We start from the raw sequence: 22,494 nt of genomic DNA, 5'->3' as shown, positions 1-22,494 counted from the left end.
GGATGGCCATGCCTCCTCCCTCTCACTCACTTCCTCCCTCCCCCCTTGATCACTCCTTCCCTCCCCTCTCTCGCTCACTCACCTCCACTCGCACTTCCTCCCTACTCACGCTCGCTTCCTCCTCTCCCTCTCTCTGAGATTGGTGTGGAAACTGTTGATGGAGTCTGCACGAGTGCCAGAATGGTATCGGTCGGGACCAGGACCTGTTGATAGAGGCGATGGAGGGCTGTGGTATGTTTGCAGTTGGTGTCACCAGCAGAGGTGACGTAGCTCCAGCATCTGGTCAGGTGGGATGGAGGTTAGTGATGGAGGATTTGGAAGATTAGGCCTGTGGGCAGCAGGAGCCAGAATGTAAACCCACATTCGAGGCATCAGGAGCTTCACCTGCTGCAGCCAGGGCTGTGGTGGGTATTCATGTCAGAGGTGTTGGAGCTCCAACCTCTGGGCGGCTGCGGACAGGTTGGAAATCCGCTTCTGGAAGGTTGGGGATGGTAGGCATTTGGGGCTGGGAGATCAGTGATATCTGTATTTGCAATTTGGTTAATATTCAGCTGAAACAAAATAATCAAATTCTGAAGAAATGGGATTTTGCCATCACTGCCTCAGATTGCTTACTGTTTAATGAAAAATAATTTAATTTAAATTAGACTCAACCACACTCAAACTGGAATTTGATGCCATTCTACTTCTGGTCAGTTTCCAATTCAGAAAAATGGGGTTCCACAATTTCCAAGTGCTCCCCAAAAGGGTCCTGCGAAGAGAAAAGTTTGGGAAGCCCTGACCTGGATTAACTTTACAGGGGAAACGGGACAATGTTTTGTCACACTACTATCTTGTAGACAGGGGACAGATAACTTGTTGAATGTAGAGTACCTGGACTAACTCCACCTGGGGAAGAGGAGAGTGTTCCCTCACACTACTAACCTGAAGATGGGGATAGATAAGGTGTTTGATGGAGAGTAATGTGACAGATTATAAGATACGTTTTTGGGAGATAAATTTGGTTTTTTTTTTAAGTGTAGGTCACATATAAACACTTCAAAGCAGATCTCATTAAAAATACTGGAGCTCTGCTCAAACTGGACAGGCTGGGTTCAAGAGCCTTTGCAAAAGCTTTGGAGAGTGCCCAAGAGACTTCACTAATGTATTGTTTACAAAAAGGCAACAGATGAAAGAGCTTGGAGGAGTAGGTTCGGAGCCTCAGGCTGTCTGGGAGTGCTGTTTGCTGTTCTAAGAGGGCCACGTGGTTTTTGCAAGTAGAGAGGGAGTCAAATAGGCTTTAGTCTGAGAGAGAAAGAGAGAGAGAGATAATAATTTCTGCAGTTTTACATTCAGCAGCAACAGCTGGCACTGGAACAGGACAAGTTGGCAAGCTTGTGGAAAAATCCCCATTTTGAAGACGGGTTGTGAGTGTTTACTTCAGCCTGGTCAAAGCCTTTGTGGTTCATGCAAGAGGGAAGGACGGGTTGCCTAATGTTTCACTTGAAATAAGGGAAACAAAAAGGAACTCTGTGCTGACCTGAAAGAAGGAGGATATCATCTGGAAAATCCTGAGAGGGCAACTTTCTTTGGCAAGACACTGAAGTGGCTGATTAAAATGAATCAGTTGTGGGTGTCAAGCGAACAACAAATTTCTCTCTGAAAACCGACAAGAAACTTCCTGAGTGGTAACCATTTATCTTTCAAGCACCAAAGTCTGGTGAACTTCATAAATGTTAAATTCTGTGCACAGTATAAGAATTGCCTGCAACCAGTGAACTTTGAGGAATGAGAAGTGAGATAAGATTGTGAATCAAAGAACTTTTCTGAACTTACACACATATTGCATACATGTGCACTTAGAATTAGAAGGGGATTAAATTAGGTTACTTAATAGTGATAAGTTAAAGTGTGATTCTGTTTTCCTGTTTAAAGATAATTAAAAGCAACTTTTATTTAAGTAACCATTTGTCTTTGTGAATATCTATTGCTGCTGGGTTTTGGGATCCACTAGGCTTGTAACAGTTCCAAGTGGACTAACTCCACCTAGGGAACAGGAGAGTGTTCCCTTGGCCCCCTGACCTGTAGGAGGGAGGTGGATAAGATGTTGGATGCAGAGTATCTGCACTAACCCCACCCAGAATACCTGCATTAATTCTACCTGGGTATAAATGACACCTTCCAAGTTCTAGTATTTCCCATTTTCAAAACATGTCATCTTCAAAGAGTCGTAAGAGGCGATATTCTGAATTACTATCTTATTAATCCAATAAACCAAACTTTGTAGTTGTAGCCTTAATTTGTTGATAAAACAAACATTTTGCATAACTTTGCATTGAGATTTTCATAACAGTGAATAAACAAAGCACACATATAATGAATAAATGATATTCAACTTCAAAAATATGACAAAATAAGACAAATTAAGATGAATTCAAAAAGTATCTTGAGCTCACGTCATAATTCATTAAAGAATGAGATGCAAGCACTTGATCGGCTTGGATATTATGATATAGTTACTATGGTAGCACTACAAACAATAATTTCTTAAAGGGATAGGCACAAAATTAACTGCGAATCAAAATCACAAGGTTTTAACCTTTAGATCTGGCCCCTAATTATTATAATAGACATTAATGACTAATATATAATAATTACTATTACAGATACACAAGTAAATATGGTAAGTATAAGATTAGAAATCAAAACTTTCTGCTTCTTGTAAAAGACAGATTATAGTAAGAGCTCGATTTAGGTAACCACTCTTGGTTTTAATCCACACTTGCCAAACCAAACCTTTTTTGTCCAGAACTGTTTCCACAATTTTCCCCAACAACCAAGAATTTCTTGGTGCAGAATCATCCATGATAATTACAATGTCTCTACATACAAAATTGTCTCTAGCTTTTGACCATTTTTGTCCTTCTTGTAACAGTAAAAGATATGCTTTACTCAATTTTTTCCAAAATAAATCCACAATAAACTGCACTCGTCTCCATTTGAGTTTTGAATAAATATATTCTTTCTTAAATTGACCCGGAGGCATTAAAGGTTTAGATTTAAGTAAGAGATGGTTTGTTATAAGTGCCTCGATGCCATCTGAATCAACAGAAATTTTCGTTATTGGACAACTATTTAAAATAGCCTCGATCTCACACAATACTGTCTGAAGTTTGTCATCATTCAGTATTTGACTACTCAAAATGGATTAACAATTTTCTTGATTGATCTAATCATTTTTTCCCCACACACCTCCATGATGTGATCCTGTGGGTGGATTAAATATCCAACTAATTTCCTTTTGAAGTAATGTATCATGAATTTGATGTTGATTCCAATTTTGAATCAGTTTTCATAACTCTATTTGAGTGCCTGTAAAATTAGATCTATTATCAGAATGGAATTCTTTGACTTGATCATGTCTAGCTATAAAACATCAAAGAATATTGATGAGTCTGTATCAAGCAATGACACTACTTCAATATGAATTGCTCTTGTAGTCAAACAAGTAAAAATAGCTCCATATCGTTTTTCAACACTTCTTCCTCATTTTACTTCCAAAGGACAAAAGTTATCAACTCCCACATATGTAAATGGGGGTTCATCAGGCGAAACTCTGTCTTGTGGCAAACCCGCCATTTGTTGTTGTCCAAGTTTAGCATTTGCACGCTGACAATTAACACATTTTGAAATAATTCTTTTGATCAATGCTGAAGCACCAAGTATGCAATATTTTTGGTGTAATTCTGGTAACACGATTACAACCACCATGTCCCGTTTTCCAAAATATTTGTTGAACAATCAATTCATAAATATTAAATTCCTTAGCTAATATAATTGGATGTTTCACTTCTTCTGGCATTATTGCTTTTTTCAATCTTCCTCCTACTCTCAATACATCATTTACAAGAATAGGATTTAGCTTGCAAACATGACTTGCCGTTGTCACATTCAGATTATTCTTCAATTTTAATATTTCATTATTATACACCTTTTTCTGTCAAAAATGATCTCCAATTCAGTATTCACCAATTCAGCAACTCTTAGGTAACAGCTCTTTTGATATTTTAAATTCTCTTTTTTGATATGACGTAAACACAATTTTTAATCTAAGAATCCATGCCACTGCCCTTTTCAAATGAAACCACAAAGAATAATATCAAATTAAATGAATAATTAATAATTAATATCTCTTTAGATATTTGAATAGTACTCACATTAGTGTTTTGGATTTCTGGATTCTCCATTTAATTTTTTTAACTCTTCTGGATTTGAGGCCATTCTTCTTGAGATTGCAAAAGAAACTGAGGACTGAACAGCCAGGTGTTGGCTCTTTACAGAAACGACTGAACTTTTGATCCTGGTGAAGCCAGTCAGCTGGATTATCCTCTATTTTAACATATCTCCACTGATTAGCATGCAAAACCTTCTCAATCTCATTAATTCTGTTAGTCACAAAAGTATGAGACCTCATGGTTTTGTTATTGATGTATTTAAGCACTGAACTGTACCATCAGTCCAAAACACAGAATCTGCTAAGCCCATCTCTAATTCTCTTCTTAATATAGTGTCCATTTTGTTCACCATAGTAGCGGCCATTAATTGCATTTTAGGTATGGTGACTGGCTTTAATGAAGACACTGGCTTTTCCCATTACCAATCTACATTGTACTCGCTCTTGAATCTTTTGCAGTACTAAGCAATTGACAGTACCATAACCACCTTCGCTTGCATCAGCAAAATAGTGTATCTGAGCAAATGAGGGAATTTCAAAGTCTGTTGGTCTAAAACATTTGTTGACTTCAAAACTTTCTAACATTTTAAGACTTTCAATCCAATTCATCCAATCTTGTGTAATGGAATCTGGTATAGTTTCATACCATTCAAATTTTATTCTGCACAATTCTCGCAAAATTTTCTTGGCTATTAATACTATTAGTGCTAATATTCCTAAAGGAGCAAAATGTTACAAGCACAGAGTTCCCCAAAACCCAGCAGCAATAGATATTCACTAAGACTTAAACAAAAGTTGCTTTTAATTATCTATAAACATGAAAATATAATACTTTAAATTATTCTTTGGCTTGGCTTCGCGGACGAAGATTTATGGAGGGGGTAAAAAGTCCACGTCAGCTGCAGGCTCGTTTGTGGCTGACAAGTCCGATGCGGGACAGGCAGACACGATTGCAGCGGTTGCAGGGGAAAATTGGTTGGTTGGGGTTGGGTGTTGGGTTTTTCCTCCTTTGCCTTTTGTCAGTGAGGTGGGCTCTGCGGTCTTCTTCAAAGGAGGTTGCTGCCCGCCAAACTGTGAGGCGCCAAGATGCACGGTTTGAGGCGTTATCAGCCCACTGGCGGTGGTCAATGTGGCAGGCACCAAGAGATTTCTTTAGGCAGTCCTTGTACCTTTTCTTTGGTGCACCTCTGTCACGGTGGCCAGTGGAGAGCTCGCCATATAACACGATCTTGGGAAGGCGATGGTCCTCCATTCTGGAGACGTGACCCATCCAGCGCAGCTGGATCTTCAGCAGCGTGGACTCGATGCTGTCGACCTCTGCCATCTCGAGTACTTCGACGTTAGGGGTGTAAGCGCTCCAATGGATGTTGAGGATGGAGCGGAGACAACGCTGGTGGAAGCGTTCTAGGAGCCGTAGATGATGCCGGTAGAGGACCCATGATTCGGAGCCGAACAGGAGTGTGGGTATGACAACAGCTCTGTATACGCTTATCTTTGTGAGGTTTTTCAGTTGGTTGTTTTTCCAGACTCTTTTGTGTAGTCTTCCAAAGGCGCTATTTGCCTTGGCGAGTCTATTCTCTATCTCATTGTCGATCCTTGCATCTGATGAAATGGTGCAGCCGAGATAGGTAAACTGGTTGACCGTTTTGAGTTTTGTGTGCCCGATGGAGATGTGGGGGGGCTGGTAGTCATGGTGGGGAGCTGGCTGATGGAGGACCTCAGTTTTCTTCAGGCTGACTTCCAGGCTAAACATTTTGGCAGTTTCCGCAAAGCAGGACGTCAAGCGCTGAAGAGCTGGCTCTGAATGGGCAACTAAAGCGGCATCATCTGCAAAGAGTAGTTCACGGACAAGTTTCTCTTGTGTCTTGGTGTGAGCTTGCAGGCGCCTCAGATTGAAGAGACTGCCATCCGTGCGGTACCGGATGTAAACAGCGTCTTCATTGTTGGGGTCTTTCATGGCTTGGTTCAGCATCATGCTGAAGAAGATTGAAAAGAGGGTTGGTGCGAGAACACAGCCTTGCTTCACGCCATTGTTAATGGAGAAGGGTTCAGAGAGCTCATTGCTGTATCTGACCCGACCTTGTTGGTTTTCGTGCAGTTGGATAATCATGTTGAGGAACTTTGGGGGACATCCGATGCGCTCTAGTATTTGCCAAAGCCCTTTCCTGCTCACAGTGTCGAAGGCTTTGGTGAGGTCAACAAAGGTGATGTAGAGTCCTTTGTTTTGTTCTCTGCACTTTTCTTGGAGCTGTCTGAGGGCAAAGACCATGTCAGTGGTTCCTCTGTTTGCGCGAAAGCCGCACTGTGATTCTGGGAGAATATTCTCGGCGACACTAGGTATTATTCTATTTAGTAGAATCCTAGCGAAGATTTTGCCTGCAATGGAGAGCAACGTGATTCCCCTGTAGTTTGAGCAGTCTGATTTCTCGCCGCTCAGTCCAAGATTCCGCCCTGCTCCAGCTCCCTCAACAGCCCCTAAGGCTAGAGCTGGATGAGGTTCCCACCCTGGATGAGACATATAAGGCAATCGAACAACTGAAAAGTGGCAAAGCAGCAGGTATGGATGGAATCCCCCCAGAAGTCTGGAAGGCTGGTGGCAAAACTCTGCATGCCAAACTGCATGAGTTTTTCAAGCTTTGTTGGGACCAAGGTAAACTGCCTCAGGATCTTCGTGATGCCACCATCATCACCCTGTTAAATTATTACTATTGACTTAACTAACCTAACTTAACCCCCTTCTAATTCTAAGCGCACGTGTATGCAATATGTGTGTAAGTTCCAAAAAGTTATTTGATTCACAGTCCAATCTCACCTCTCATTCCTCCAAGTTCACTGGTTGCAGGCAATTCTTATACTGTGCACAGAATTTAACATTTATAAAGTTCACCAGGGTTTGGTGCTTGAAAGGTAAATGGTTACTGCTCAGTAAAGTTCTTGTCTATTTTCAGAGAGATATTTCTTGTTCCAGGACCTCCACAACTGATTCATTTTAATCAGCCACTTCAGTGTCTTGCCAAAGAAAGTTGCCCTCTCAGGGTTCTCCAGATGATAACCTATTTTTTTCAGGTCACCACAGAGTGCCTCTTTGTTTCTCTTATTTCAAGTAAAATATTAGACAGCCAGCCACAAAGGCTGAACTAAACCCTCACAATCCGTTTTCAAAATGGGGTTTTCCACAAGCTTGCCAGCTTGTCCTGTTCCAATCCCAGGTGCTGTTGCTGGCTGTAACACTGTACAACTGATCTCTGTGTCTGTGTGTGTGTCTCTCTCTCTCTCTCTCTGAGTGAAAGCCTGTTTGACTCTCCCTGCTTGTAAAACCACATGATCCACTTAGAACAGCAAGTTCCCTTCCAGACAATATGTGGCTCCGACAAGCTCTTCCAAAGGTTGTGGGGCCGATATGTCCTGCATTAGCAGAGCTCCAGTATTTCAAATAGGATCTGTTTTAAAGTGTTTGTTTGTGACCTACACAAACAAATCTTTACCAATTTCTCTCCAAAAAACATATCTATATACTGTCACACCTTCCTCCTTTAAAGGAGTTTTAACTCTTGAGTTAAAATTCAGTTATAATTAAACTGTCTTTAAAAATCACTAAAGAGATAACAATACACAATAGATAACATGTTATAATAAAGCAACCCAATGTTGAGTATATTTTTCTATCCATGATCAATTTTAACATCGTGACAAACTATCTGTTAACACATTATTTATACCTCTGATAATTACATTCTTGTAATATTAATCTCCAGTTTAACAATCTTGATTTTATTCTTCGTTTTATAGACAAACACCAGAGGATTGTGATCAGTAAATATCACAATTGGTTCATGAGAAGTACAAAGATACACATCAAAATTCTGCAGAGCAAAGACAACAGTTCTTTCTCAAGAGTGGAATAGTTCCTTTCATGAACATTGAATATTTTTGACAAGTAGGCAACTGGATATTAATTTCATTATGTTTTTGTAATAAAACTGCATCTGCTGCTCCCTCACTGGCATCCACTGCTGAAGAAAATGGTCTGTGAAAATCAGATTTGAACATGGGGCAATGGCATAGCATTTCCTTTAAACTTTCCAAAGCTGTTTGACAAACTTTAGTCCACACAAATTTCTACCATTTCTTCTAAAGATTGGTTAAAGGAAGAGCAACCTCAACAAAATTTCTGCAAAATTTCCTATAATACCCTGCTATTCCTAAAAACCTTCTTATTGCTTTCTTACCATTGGGAATAGGAAACTCAGAGATTGCATTCACCTTAGCATGAATAGCTGCAACTTTGACATGACCAACTACAAGATCCAATATGTTACAGTGGCATTTGCAATTTGACTTTTTGTTAAATTAACAGTTAAGTTTGCTTTGGATAATCTTGCAAACAATTTGTCCAATTCCCTTAGATGTTCTTCCCATGTGTCACTTTTTGTGACCAGGTCATCAATATAAGCACCTGTATGTGTTAACCCTTGGATTACCGAATTAATCATCCTTTGGAAAGTTGCAGGGGCATTTTTCATGCCAAAAGGTAACACATTATACTCATATAAAGCGGACGGAGTTACAAAAGCCGAAATATTCTTTCCTCTCTCAGTTAAAGGCACACACCAGTTACCCTTCAACAAATCCAACTTAGTAAGACATTTAGCTTTTCCAATTTTATCAATAGTCATCTATTCTTGGAATAGGAATTAATCTTCCTGTAATCTGTACAGAACCTAATAGTTCTATCTGGTTTCAATACCAGAATACAAGAACTCCAATCTGAGTTCGAAGGTCTAATAAAATAATTTTTCAACATATATTCCACGTCCTGGTCCATAATTTTACTCTTCTGAATGTTTATTCTGCATGGGTGTTGTTTTATGGGACTTAGTTCTCCCATGTCCAGATCATGATAAATTACTGATGTCCTTTTTGGCACATCAGGAAATAAATGTGTACATTTCAAAATTAATTATTTCAACTGCATCTGTTCTTGTGACTTAAGATGGCCTAACATTTCATCCAAATTTCCCAAAATTGCTGAGTTAGACATGTGAAAAATGGCTGGAGCTGATTAAACTAGCACCATTCTGTGAAGGATGATGGAATGCAAAATAAGATTAGAGCTTGAAAATAGTTAGCCACCTGCTCGTGGGCACCTTTCTTATCAGGAGGCTCAAGGATAACGGAATTTGATTTAAAGTGACAAGATGACCTAGGGTATCCAATAGTAACCATTGCGCTTGCTTAATGAAGGCATGAATATTAACTTAGACCCCCCCCAGTGATGAGACTGCCTGATTAACATAACATGCGATGTATGATGAGGGAGGGACTGTGCGGTATCTGCAGGGATGGGAGTAGAAAGTGGAAGATTGTAAAGTATTGAAGTCCCGATTGGAAGGAACCATAAGGAGGTGTGGTGTTGTTGAGCGTGGGACTGTACAAAAAAGTGATGATTCTGGACCTCCGGTGTGTCTTGGGACTAAGAGACACCTGGCTCTGTAGACCCGAAATAAAGCTGAACCTGTTCTCCAAGACTTTGTCTCCAGAGTAGTGATTGTGAACTTTTTATATTTCACAGACATTACCCCCACAAGATTCTGTTTCTATAATCTTATGATCCATAACTTCCTCAACCCTGCCAAGAACTAACACCTCTGATACAGATTGTTCTCCACTACTCTTATCCTCATAATAAGTTTTCAACATGAGAAACCTGTTTTATTCATTCGATCTGAAGTGTTAACAACATAGTTAACACCATTTAGTCTTGATTTAACTACATACGATCCAGAAAATTTAGCTCTCAAAGGATTGTCATATGTTGGAAATTAAAATTCCTCACTTGAGCTTTCCTGTCAAATAAATGCTTCATTTTTACCCTGAACCATTTGTAAATTCTCTTGACCTAAAGTCCACACTTTTTGTAACCTATCTTTAAATTTAGGAACATAATCCAGCAAGTCCAACTGCACATCCTCATTAACCCACTGTTCTTTTATTAATATTAAAAGTCCTCTAACCTGATGTCCAAACACAATTTCAAAAGGGCTGAAACCTAATGACTCCTGCACAGCCTCCCTTGCTGTAAATAGCAATACATTAATATCTTTGTCCCAATCTTTTCCATTATCCAGATAATAAATCCTTATCATATTTTTAATAGAATGAAATCTTTCCAAAGCTCCCTGATTTTCAGGGTGATATGCAGAAGAAGTGATCTGTTTTATTCCCAACTCATAAATCAACTGCTGAAACAGCCCAGACATAAAGTTAGATCCTTGATCACTCTCAATTTCTTTAGCTAATCCAAAAACTGTGAAAAAAATCTTTCTAGACCCTTTACCACTGCTTTGGCTTTAATAATTGCTTAATGGTATACCCTTTGGAAATCTCGATGCTGTACACATAATTGTTAATAAGTACTTATTCCCAGACTTAGTTTTAGGGAAAAGTTCCCCAACAACAGGAATAGGTTGCAATGGAGCTACTGGAGGACCCTGGTTAGGTTTCCCCACAACTTGACAAAAGTGACATGTCTGGCATCAATATACAACATCCTTTCTCAAACAGGCCTGAAATATTGTCTCAAAATTTTATTCATGATTTTCTTTTCACCAAGATGACCATCCAAAGGTATGTTGTGGGCTAGATTTAAAATTACATTCTGATAATTTCTAGGAACAACCACCTGATGAATCACCCCACCAACCCCCATTCATTCTCATCAATAATTGACACTTCAAGTCATATCCACAAGCCATTTCTTTAATCTCCTGTTCACTTACTGCTTTGTCCCTTAAGTCAATAAGTAAATCTGTCCTCTTTTGCTGAATTAACTCTTTACTTGACAACGAGAAATCCTTACTCTCACAATTATCCTGCTCTTTCAAAACTATTTCAGAAGCACTGGGCAAGTCTCTATTAACTGGATCTTCTTAAGCTCTCATAATTTTCTTAGCCAAAGAATTTGTAACGGCACATGCCGGATATATCTCACAATCCTCTTCAACTTATTCTTACTAGGCCAATTTAAAACATTTTCCAACAACAGTGACTGAGCAGCCCCAGTATCTCTAAGAATTTTAACTGGAACCTGTGATTCTCCCTCCTTTACTGAAACCAAGCCCTGTGACACACAAGGTTTGAAAACATCCATGATACCCTTACCAGGTTTGGTCTCCTTAAATTTGACTGTCTGAATACATGCTTCTGGTAAAACTTCATTTTCTCATCTCCTTTTCAATGCTAGACAATTCATAATAACATGACCAGGTTTCTTACAAAAATGACATACAAATCCAGAAGTTCTGTCCTTTCCTGCCTTATCCTCATCTTTCCTCTTAACATTCTTTCCAGACTTAATTTCAGGCTAACTAGTCTGCTCCACATTAACATTTTGAACAGTCTGACTAATCTATTCCACATTAACTCTCTGAAAATGGTCACTATTCTGAAATGTATTTTTGTGAATCAGGGCAAATTCATCTGCAAATCTAGCCGTTTGCTGCCACGTCCTCATGTCTCTCTCATCCAGGTATAATTTAATCTCATTTGGAATACACCTTTTAATTTCCTCAATTAATATCAATTCTCTCAATCTGTCAAAATTATTATTTATTCCATTTGAGGCACACCAATGGTCAAAACATACAGATTTTCTCAGAGCAAAATCAATTTAAGATTGATTCCATGTTTTCACCAAACTCCTAAATTTTTGTCTATATGCTTCTGGAACCAACTCATAAGCTTTCAATATGGCTTGTTTAACAGTATCATAATTTGCCATCTTGAGCTTTCACAAACTTTTCAAATAATTGAAGATATGTATCTATATCTCCCTCATCAAAAGGAGGAACTAGATTTACCTCTCTACTAGTCAAAAATTTCTCTCCAGGAGTTACAGCTTCAATTCTCTTACTTCCCTCCATCTCAATTTTTTAATTCTCTAATTGAAACTGTCTGTCTCTTTCAATTTCCAAACTTCATCTTTCAGCTACCTCTAGCTCATATTTTCTCCATTTTTCACCTTCCAACACCCTCCATTTTTCTCTTTCTTTTTCCACCTTCAATTTCTCCAATTCCAATTCAAAAGATCTATCCTCTGGAAAATGATCTAAGTCTTTCTCAACAAATTTTCCCTCACGTATATATTTCACTATAATCCTCTGTATTTGTATTTTCCTCATCCAATGCTTGACCTCATTCAGCTTTAAAGCCTTAGAAATAACAAAAAGAATCACAATTGGTGCCAGTTCCTTTGAGACTCTCCAAACCAGCCATCCCAAAACCAGAGTCCCCAATGAGAAGGACATTTTGTTTTGCTGATCTTTCATGTTAATTACTGCACTTCACCACACTTTTGATCCCTGGAAGTGTTCTTTCTCCTTCATTGATCTGAATCCTTTAAAACCTGTTGATTTTTATCTCCTTGCAACTTGATCTTGAAATGGAACATTTGGCCAAGGTGCTGACATACAGCATGGGAACAGGCCAATTCGGCCCATGGGCCTGAGCCATCCAATCACACCCAATGGACCTACAACCCCTGACATGTTTTGAAGGGTGGAAGGAAACCAGAACCCCTGGGAAAAACATATGCAGACATGAGGAGAATGTACAAAGACAGCACAGGATTTGAACCTTGGTCCAGATCCCTGGCACTGTAACATTATTGCGTTGACCACTATGCCACCTCTGCCACCCAATCCAGTGGTCAATTCACGAGAGACGTCTTCCCTCAGAGAGTAGTGATACTGTGAAACCTGCTCTCACAGAAATGATCATTCTGGCTTTGGAGATGGTGCCAAGAAGGTGAATCAAGTAGATTCAAGTGGGGGGGGGGGGGGGGGGAAATAGATTGAGTAGCCTCAGACTGTACACCTTGAAGTTTCCAAAGATGGAGGTGATAATATAAACGGAATTTTTCCCCCCAAAATATACTTTATTCACAACAAATTATTCACAATACAAGAAAAACATTTCAGACTTTTTACCTTCATAGTGTCAATCATATCAATACCTTCTCATCAATGTACATTTTACGTTCTTCTCTCAATGCTGTTACCACCACTGTGGCACCTTGTTGTTACTCCCTCCTCCGTTGGTTGAGGGGCTTCCCCAAGTCTCAATGCCCGGTAATAGGAGGATTCTGGATTGTGGTCCCTACCCGGAATGCCCTTCCGTTGGTGGCAATAAGCCTCAGTGTGTTCCTCAGCACATACTCTTGAAGCCTAGAATGAGCAGTGGGCACCATTCCCTCACCATCTCTGTGGGTTGAAAGAACAACAGATTTCGGGCCAACCAAATTATGTCTTTCACTGAGTTGATGGTCTTCCAGAAGTTCTGGATGTTGGACTCAGGGTGTGTCCCTGGGAACAGCCCATAGATCAGAGTCCTCTGTCAGGCTGCTGCTGGACATGAATGATGACATGGACCTTCTCCACACACTTTGCAACTCTGCATTCAGCAGAGGTGGGCAATGGTCACCACACCTCCGCAGCTGTCCCAGGGACAATGTGCTTGAAGGCTGATGTTCCAGTTGCACAAGAAGGACCTGACTGGGAGGGCTCCTCTCACTGCCAGCCAAACCAAGTCCTGGTGCTTAGTAATAAATTTTCAAACTCAGATTCCAGCAATCAACCACAAATTACAGTTATCCATCATATACAAAATTCATCATTGAGCCTGAGCCATTCTTCCCCCTTCCCTCCCCCCCCACCCCACACTCAACAGTTACCCACAACATTCAAAACACCACAACAAAGGGAGGGAACACATTAGTAATTTGTCACGGCCTGACAGCCGGCACCTAGGCTGTTACATTTTTCGTTACTTCATTGAGATAGAATGGACCTCCCCCTGCCCCTTCCTCAGTAGGAAAGATGGGGAAGGCAGGGCGGCAAGATACACAGATCAGCACTATAATTGTGCTCCAATGAATTTAAATATGGTTGTCAAATTTTGAGGAAGATGTTATATTTTTCCCTTAAGTTATAGGTAATTTCTCCAGGGGAACATAACTTTGCATTTCTGTATTCCAGTCCACAAATCCCAAGTGGGAGTCAGATTTCCAGGTAACCACTTCTTGGCCACTACCAATGCGATCATTACAAATTGCATTTGGAATTTGGATAGCTTCATCTTACACCTTATGTCCATCATGTTTCTCAATAGGAACAGCTCTGGGTCCTGTGGAAATTCTTTATCTATGATTTTCTGGAAAATCTTTTCCACAAAAGGAACAGGTAAGATAGAAGCAGAGAGGATATTTCTATTGGCAGCTGACACCAGAACTGGGGACAGAGCCTCAAGATATGGGGGAGTAGATGTAAATCAGGGATAATGAGCACAATACATCAAAATGCTGGAGGATCTCAGCAGGTCACGTAGTGTCCATGGAAAGTGATAGGCAGTTTATGTTCCGGGCCTGAACCCTTCTTAATTATGCCAAAAATCAGGCAAACATGCAAATAAGGTGGGGATGGGTGGATCAGCAAATGGATACAGTTGGAAGGAGCTGAGAGATGATGGGGAGGGGTCAGAAGGCTGAAAATATGCTGTCTGATCGAGGAGAGATCTAGGGAGCGAGCTGGAGGAAGTCAGAGGGATGGGAGAGAGATGAGGGGAATGGGGGCGTGACTGAAAATTGGAGATCAATGTTGACGCCATCTGTAGAGTTAAACAGGATCATCTACAGATCCCGGGATTGAGTGCAATGCACAAACTTCTTGGAGAAACTGAGCAGGTCATGCAGCATCCATACGAAGTAAAGGATCTTCTGAGGCCCAAATTGTTGGTTACCTTTTACTTCCTACAAGGTTTGATGACTTCCAGCACGTTTGTGTCTCACCATCTGGGTGGAACCGGAATTGGCTTCTTGCAGAGTGGTGAATCTGTGGAATTCCCTACCCAATTAAGCAGTGGAGGTAGGCTTGTGGAAAATATTGAACACAACAGGCATGGGTACGTTTTTTAAGAATTGGGGAACTAACAGTTGTAGGGAACAGGCAGGTAAGTAGATCTGAGTCCACGGCCAGTTCAGCCGTGATCTTATTGAATGGCAGAGCACGCCTAATGGTCGACTCCTGCTCCTGTTTCTTACCTTCAGGTAAACAACGCAGCTGTCTAGAAGTTAAAGCTCAGTGAATACAGAGAGGAGAAAGGAAAATAAGAGAATTCCAGCAGGGTGAAGTGGTTGGGGGCTGGTTTTGAGCAGAAACACAAACAGGAGGGAAGATACCTGGATGCTCCCAATATGGCAGCAGCTGGATGAATGGCCTTGTCTTTGTATCTACATTGAGTATACTACAGAGATACAAGGGGAGAAGACATAGATTTCAAACACAGCTGCTTTATTTGGTATAGATCCAGGACATGAAATTTAATTCCTGTCATTGGGTGGCATGGTTAGTGAAACACTATTATAGCACCCAATGACCCAGGTTTGAATCCAGCCCTGCCTGTGGGGAGTCTCTATGCTCCCCCCGTGATTGGATGGTTATTTAAGCAGCGCAGGTTTCATGGGCTGGAGAGCCTTCAACCGAGCTGTATTGTTAATGTTTATGAATATATATATATATATATATATATATATATATACACACACATAAAATCAGAGTCACTAACATTGACGGAGAACATCCATTCACCTCCACTTCCTGCCACCTTGGAAAGGCAACCAACATATTAAAAGACTCACCCTTCCCCAGACACACTCACACTACCCTCCTCTCCGTGGAGAAGATTCACCAGTGTGAGATCACACACCACCAGATTCAAGGACAGTTTCTTTCCCATTTTATCAGACTGTTGAATAATCCTTGCACTGGTAAAATGTTGCTTTTGCTTTGTACTGATTGATCTGTCCCTGTAAATGCCCTCCTGCTCTGTCTTATTTGCTGGACAATGTACAGCATGTCTAGCCAGACTGCCCCAAAACAAACTTCCTAATTGTCCCATTGTACGTGTGTTATGTGCTCCCATTTATCAGTTCATTTTCACTGTAGTGGGACTGTCACTTTAAGAGAAGAAATTTAACAAAACCCTGTAGGCTTTGGAGATTTGACAGTGAGCTGACAGCTGTGTGAAGACAGTATGTTCTTAAATTGGATACATATGAAGAGAGAGACCATGTGACCATCAGATTAAAGACATAGTCCTGAGTTTGCTGAGGGCCATTTTGACAAAGCAGTCCTGTGCAGCAGAGCTCTTGGAAATAATACAGAACTGAAATGGGCTCGTGTGTAGTTATGGACAAATTTTCTGATTTCCCCATGTTATAGGATGAGTAGTGGCCATTGTATGGATAGCGCACTTGGAGAAGCATCCTTTGAAGGGATACTGTGCCGAATGTGGCCTCGTTTTGATAGTAAGTGTCTGATTTCTCCATGTTAAAAGGGAATGAGTATACCACTCTGTGACCAAAAAGTGAACATTTGACCCATAGAAAGGGTTCTGGAAGCAGTAAAATACTATATTTGAATTGAAACCATTGAGAGCATCACTTGAAATGGCTGACCCACGAAAGGGTTTATGGAAGCTTTCTGAGAATCATTCCCTTTGTGTCCCCTACTCCAAGGAAGTGGGAACAACCTCTTCACAATGTTGGTCTGCTGGTGGCTCAGCAGGTGAAAGGACTGGGCGAATCCTTTCCCACACTTGAGGCAAACAAATGGCCTTTTCCCCGAGTGGACCCTTTGGTAGGTCAGCAGGTTGGAGTTCTGGGTGATGCCCTTGCCACACTTGGGGCAGATGAGCAGCTTTTCCCTGGTGTGGGCCTGCTGGTACCTCCACAGGCTGGAGATCTGGGTGAAGCCCTTGCGGCCTAACGGCAAAAGAACAGCCTGCTGCTGCTATGAATCTTCTGGAGTGTAGTCAAGTTTGATCGTCAGTTGAAGCCTTTGCCGCACGTGGCAGGTAAATTGCCTCTCTCTGGTGTGGATCTGTCAGTGTATCTCAAGGTTGGATGACCTGGTGAAATCCTTCTCGAACTCAGGACAGGCGAATGGCTTTTACCTGGTGTGGATCAGCTGGTGGCTCTGCAGGTTGGAGATCTGGTTGAAACCCTTTCCACAATCGGAGCAGGTGAATGGCCTCTCCCCAGTGTGAACCTGCTGGTGCCTCAGCAGGTGTGAGGACTGGGTGAAACCCTTGCCACACTTGGGGCAGATGAACGGCCTCTCCCTTGTGTGGACCCGCTGGTGCCTCAGCAGGTTGGAGGACTGAGTGAAGCCCTTGCCACACTTGGGGCAAATGAATGGCCTCTCCCTGGTGTGGACCCGCTGGTGGGTCAGCACGTGGGAGATCTGGGTGAACCCCCTTCCACACTTGGAGCAGGTGAATGGTCTCTCCCCGTTGTGGACTCGCTGGTGGGTCAACAAGTCAGACGACTGGGTGAAGCCCTTCCCGCACTCTGGGCAGACGAATGGCCTCTCCCCAGTGTGGACCCGCTGGTGACTCTGCAGGACGGAGGACTGGGCGAACCTCTTTCCACAGTCAGGGCAGGTGAACGGCTTCTCCACAACATGGATTCGCCTGTGGGTCAGCAAGTTGGAGGACTGGGTAAAGGCCTTCCCACACTCGGGGCAGGTGAATGGCTTCTCCCCGGTGTGGACCCGCTGGTGGGCCAGCAAATTGGAGGACCAGGCAAACCCTTTACCACACTCAGTGCAGGTGAAGGGCCTCTCCCCGGTGTGGACCCGCTGGTGGGTCAGCAAATCAGAGGACCGGGTGAACCCATTTCCACACACGGGGCAGGTGAAAGGCCTCTCCCCAGTGTGGACCCGCTGGTGGGTCAGAAGGTCAGAGGACCGGGCGAACCCCTTTCTGCACACAGGGCAGGTGAATGGCCTCTCTCCAGTGTGGACCCGCCGGTGTGTTGTTAACTCACTCACCCTTTTAAACTTCTTCCCGCTGTTGGAGCATTGAAACAGGTTCATTGCTGTGGGGATGAGAACGTGTATCCAGGTGGAAATCAATGCAGTCCTGGCCCAGTGTGCACAGTGTGTGCTCAGACCAATGGAGGCTCCTGGAGAGCTGGGCAGCAGTTAAATCGACACTGAAGCTGGGACTATGGTCGGGACCCGGGGAGAAGCATCCTCTAGCTGGGCATTATAAGCCTGGAATCACTGGAGTCCTCCGTTCTGGGACCCGGTGCTGCGCTTTGCTTCCGGCACTAAATTGCCTTCGGTCCCTGCCTTACCTGGGATATGATGCCAACTTCCCTGGTGCTCAAAGGCGGCTGTGTAGCCCCTTGCCCAGCTCAGGGCATTGTGGTCAGACAATCCTCCGTTGATCAGATGCTTCGTGGGCAGCGGGCAAAACCCCACCTTAGAAATGCAGGTGGGGATAGTGATGGCCAGGTGCTAGGATCTGGGGTTGCCTCTGACACACAGGAAATAATTTAAAATCCAAGTGAGTAAACTTCTCCTGCAGCAGTGACGTTCACAGATGCGATGCCTGTTTCTGGCTGTAATATAATATAAACGCATTAGTCCATTTGACCCATCAAACCCATCCTGCCATACCATAATGGCCGATTTACTATCCTTTTCAATCCCATTCTCCTGCCTTCTCCCCCAACCCTTGATTCCTTTCCTACCTCTGCCTTAAATATCCCCAATGAATTGACCTCCACAGCAACAAATTCCACAAATTCCCCACGGTCTGCATAAAGAAATTCCTCCTCTATGTTCTAAAGACATTTTGTATTCTAAGGCTACACCCTCTAGTTGCAGACTCCCCACCATAGGAAACATTCTCTCCATGTCCACTATATCCAGGCCTTTCTGTATTCCATGGGTTTCATTGAGACCCCCCACCCTCATTTGTCAAAACCCTGGTGGGTAATATCCCAGAGTCTTTGAATTCTTCTGATATGAAAATCCGTCACCCCAGGGATCATCCTCGTTAACCTCCTCTTGGCTGTCTCCGTGATCACATTTAATGGTGGTGCTGGCTCGAAGGGCCAAATGGCCTACTCCTGCACGTAATGTCTATTTAACCTAGGTCCTCTAGTTCTTGTCTCACCTTCCCTCAGTGGAAAAAACTTGCTTGCATGAACTCTATTTATACCCCTCATAATTTAAGACACCTCTACCATATCTCCCCTGACTTTCCCATACTCCAGGGAATCAAGTCCTTTCTCTGTTACGCAGTTCCTCAGGTCCCAGCAACATCCCCATAAATCTTCGCTGCACTCTTTGAATCTCATTGATACCTTTCCTGTAGTTTGGTGTCTAAAACTACACCCAATACCCCAACCTTGGCCTCAGTAACATGGTGTATAACTTCCCCATAACACCCTAACCCCTCTACAACACTATGGACCATGAAGGTCAACGTACCAACACCTCCCTTTATAACCCCATCTCCTAATGAGGCTACTTCCAGGGAATTCTGTGATTTCCTCACCTCCAAACCAGAATCAGTGAAGATTGGGAAGAACTTCTCCACCGCAATCTTCATCAGTACCAGAGCACCACAGGCTGTGCTCTTAGCCCCCTGCTCCACATGGATGCAGAAAAGTGGATTGTTTTATGCTTGAGTAGGTTTATGTAGGTGGGCACAACATTGTAACTGTGGGGCCTGTACTGTACAGCTGTTTTCAATACATGTTTATTATCATGACGCTTAATATACATCTGGACTATGGTGCATGCACAATTCACAGCACAAATTAAACACATACATGTTAAGGTACAGTTTAAAATAAATGTCTAAATATTTTGGGATCATTTACTTGCTTTCAGGACACTGTTCATCAATCTAGTCTGCAGGGAGAAGCTATTTCCCTGATTTTGTCGCTCCTAACTTCCTTCTTGATGGTAGTGGGTCAAAGATACTGTGCATTGGATGGAAAGGGTGGTCAATAATCATTAACCATTTCAGAAACTCAAAGATTTATAGTTCATGACTGGTGCAGCTTCCATCGAGTGATGGGGTGAAGGCCAAGGTGGGGGTTTGAACAGGAGGATGAGAACACTGAAACTAAAGGCAGGAAATTGGGGGAGCGAAGTCCTCACAGACACTTACTGCCCAGCAGGCAGGAAGAGAAGACACCCATGTACACAGTGCAGCTGGAGTCAGGCCCACAGACTCCACCAGTCAGGTCACAGATCCACATGGGAATAGCGGGGAGAGCAAGGACCAGCTCGTATGGTACAATCGCCGTCTTATGGTACAATCGCCGTCTTGTCCGTCTCTCCATATCAACCCACAACCATCAGTAGGTACAGACCGACCCCCTCCTCAGGCTCCAATTTTTAGACAGAAGGAAAACAAAACTGCAGATGCTGGAAATGTGAAATAAAGACAGAAAATTTTGGAAATCTCAGCAGCTCAGGCAGTGTTGGTGGAGAAATAACCAGAGTTGAGAGATGAATCTGAAACACTGCTTCTCTCCAGAGGTGCTGAGAGACCCACTGAGCATTTCCAGAATATTCTGCCTTTATTTCTACATTTGAGTCTCTGCCTTCTTAGCCACTGCTCTACTCTCTTTACACCTCTTTACACCTACGACTGTACAATAACACTATCTACAAATTTGCCAACAATACCACGATAGTGAGTAGTAGAAAGGATGGAGATTGAAAACTTGGCTGAATGGTTCAACCAAACTTGCACTCAATGTCACCAGAACTAAGGAGCTGATGGTTGACTTCAGGAAAGCCAGAGATGTACAATCCAGAGATCAATGGGGGATCAGAGATGGAGAGGTTGAGCACATTTAGGTTCTAAGGAGTCACTATCTCAGATGATCTGAGATACATTAATAGCATCAAGAAGAAAGCACATCAGCGCCTCTACTTCCTCAAGAGTTTGTGGAGGTTTGGTATAACACCAGAAACCCTTGGCAAATTCCTACACGTGTGATGGAAAGTGAGCTGACCAGCTGCATCAGTCTGGTATGGGAACACCAATACTCCTGAGAAAAAAGCCATTCAACAGGTAGTGGACACAGCCCAGGGCATTACAGGCAGAGCCCTCCCCACTATTGAGTACATCTACAGAGAACACTCCCGTCGGAGGGCAGCAGCAATCATCAAAGACCATCATAACCCAGTACATGGTCTGTTCTTATTGCTGCCATCAGGAAAGAGGTACAGGTACCACAAGATTCGCACCACCAGGTCCAGGAACAGCTGCTCCCCCTCCACTATCAGACTCCTCAACAACAAACTGAATCAGGGACTTAGTTAAGGACTCTTACTTGTGCAATGTATTGATTTTCCTTTTTGTTCTCCCTGCATTGCAGATTGTTTACATTCGTTATCTGTTTACACGTTTACGCCGTGTCCTGTTTATTGTTTGCACCACCAGTAGGAACACTGCCACCCCCACAGGGAAGAGGAATCTCAGGGCTGGGCGTGACGTCACACAAGTTCTCTGGCAATAAACCTGGATTAAACCCTGTGATTAACGGGCCAACTGTGGGGGAGGGAGGCCCGGCCTTGCCCGTGGTGCCACGCGCCCTCGCCCTCCTCTCCGCCGCCGCACGCTCATCACCTAAGGCTGCACAGACACCCCGGCAGCGCTCTCCCTCAGGGCAGCCCCGCTCCACTAACACCCGGCCACAGGCACCAAACACACGTAGCCCGCACCGACTCTGGGCCGCCCCACATCTCACCTGTATCTGTGGAAGCGACATTGAGTGACGCTTGAAGGCCTCTCTGACGTCATCACGCAGATGCGCGTAACGTTAACAATGAGTCAGCCAATCCACGAGCAGCAGTCCTGCAACTCCACATCACGTGATGGCCAGCCCGACATGTGCGCGTTTTGCGTCATGGTGTTTAAACGAATGTCAATGTCCCAGCAACGAGCTGGTTTACGGCCTGGTGTCGGATCCCGGTTTGGAGAGGAGGGGGAGGAGGAGGAGGAGGAGGAGGAGGAGGGGGAGGGGGAGGAGGGGGGGAGGGAAGGGGGGAGGCAAGGGGGGAGGGAAGGGGGGAGGGGGAGGAGGGGGGGAGGGAAGGGGGAAGGGGGGAGGGAAGGGGGAAGGGGGGAGGGAAGGGGGAAGGGGGGAGGGAAGGGGGAAGGGGGGAGGGAAGGGGGAAGGGGGGAGGGAAGGGGGAAGGGGGGAGGGGGGGAGGGAAGGGGGGAGGGAAGGGGGAGGGGGGGAGGGAAGGGGGGAGGGGGGGGAGGGAAGGGGGGAGGGGGGGAGGGAAGGGGGGAGGGGGGAGGGGGGGAGGGAAGGGGGGAGGGGGGAGGGAAGGGGAAGGGGGGAGGGGGGGAGGGGGAGGGAGGGGGGGGAGGGGGGGAGGGGGAGGGAGGGGGGGGAGGGGGAG

General features: G+C 43.6%; 1 protein-coding gene across 1 annotated transcript; it reads right to left on the bottom strand.

The window, feature by feature from the left end:
* Positions 1 to 15,773: 15,773 nt before the first annotated feature.
* Positions 15,774 to 22,027, bottom strand: LOC138758207 (zinc finger protein 774-like). The gene is made up of 2 exons (XM_069926807.1): positions 21,834 to 22,027; positions 15,774 to 18,674 (listed from the first exon to the last, which is right to left on the bottom strand). Exon 2 carries the CDS (start codon positions 18,142 to 18,144, stop codon positions 17,218 to 17,220), a length of 927 nt encoding a protein of 308 aa, XP_069782908.1. The 5' UTR covers positions 18,145 to 18,674; positions 21,834 to 22,027; the 3' UTR covers positions 15,774 to 17,217.
* Positions 22,028 to 22,494: the final 467 nt, after the last annotated feature.

The sequence above is a fragment of the Narcine bancroftii genome, chromosome 3, assembly GCF_036971445.1.
Source record: "Narcine bancroftii isolate sNarBan1 chromosome 3, sNarBan1.hap1, whole genome shotgun sequence".
Classification (NCBI taxonomy): Eukaryota; Metazoa; Chordata; class Chondrichthyes; order Torpediniformes; family Narcinidae; genus Narcine; species Narcine bancroftii.
This window is presented reverse-complemented; position numbering and strand designations above follow the sequence as displayed.

Bases quoted from the DNA above. Each gene is read 5' to 3' on its own strand.
- LOC138758207 (XM_069926807.1), bottom strand. From the start codon at position 18,144: ATGAACCTGTTTCAATGCTCCAACAGCGGGAAGAAGTTTAAAAGGGTG.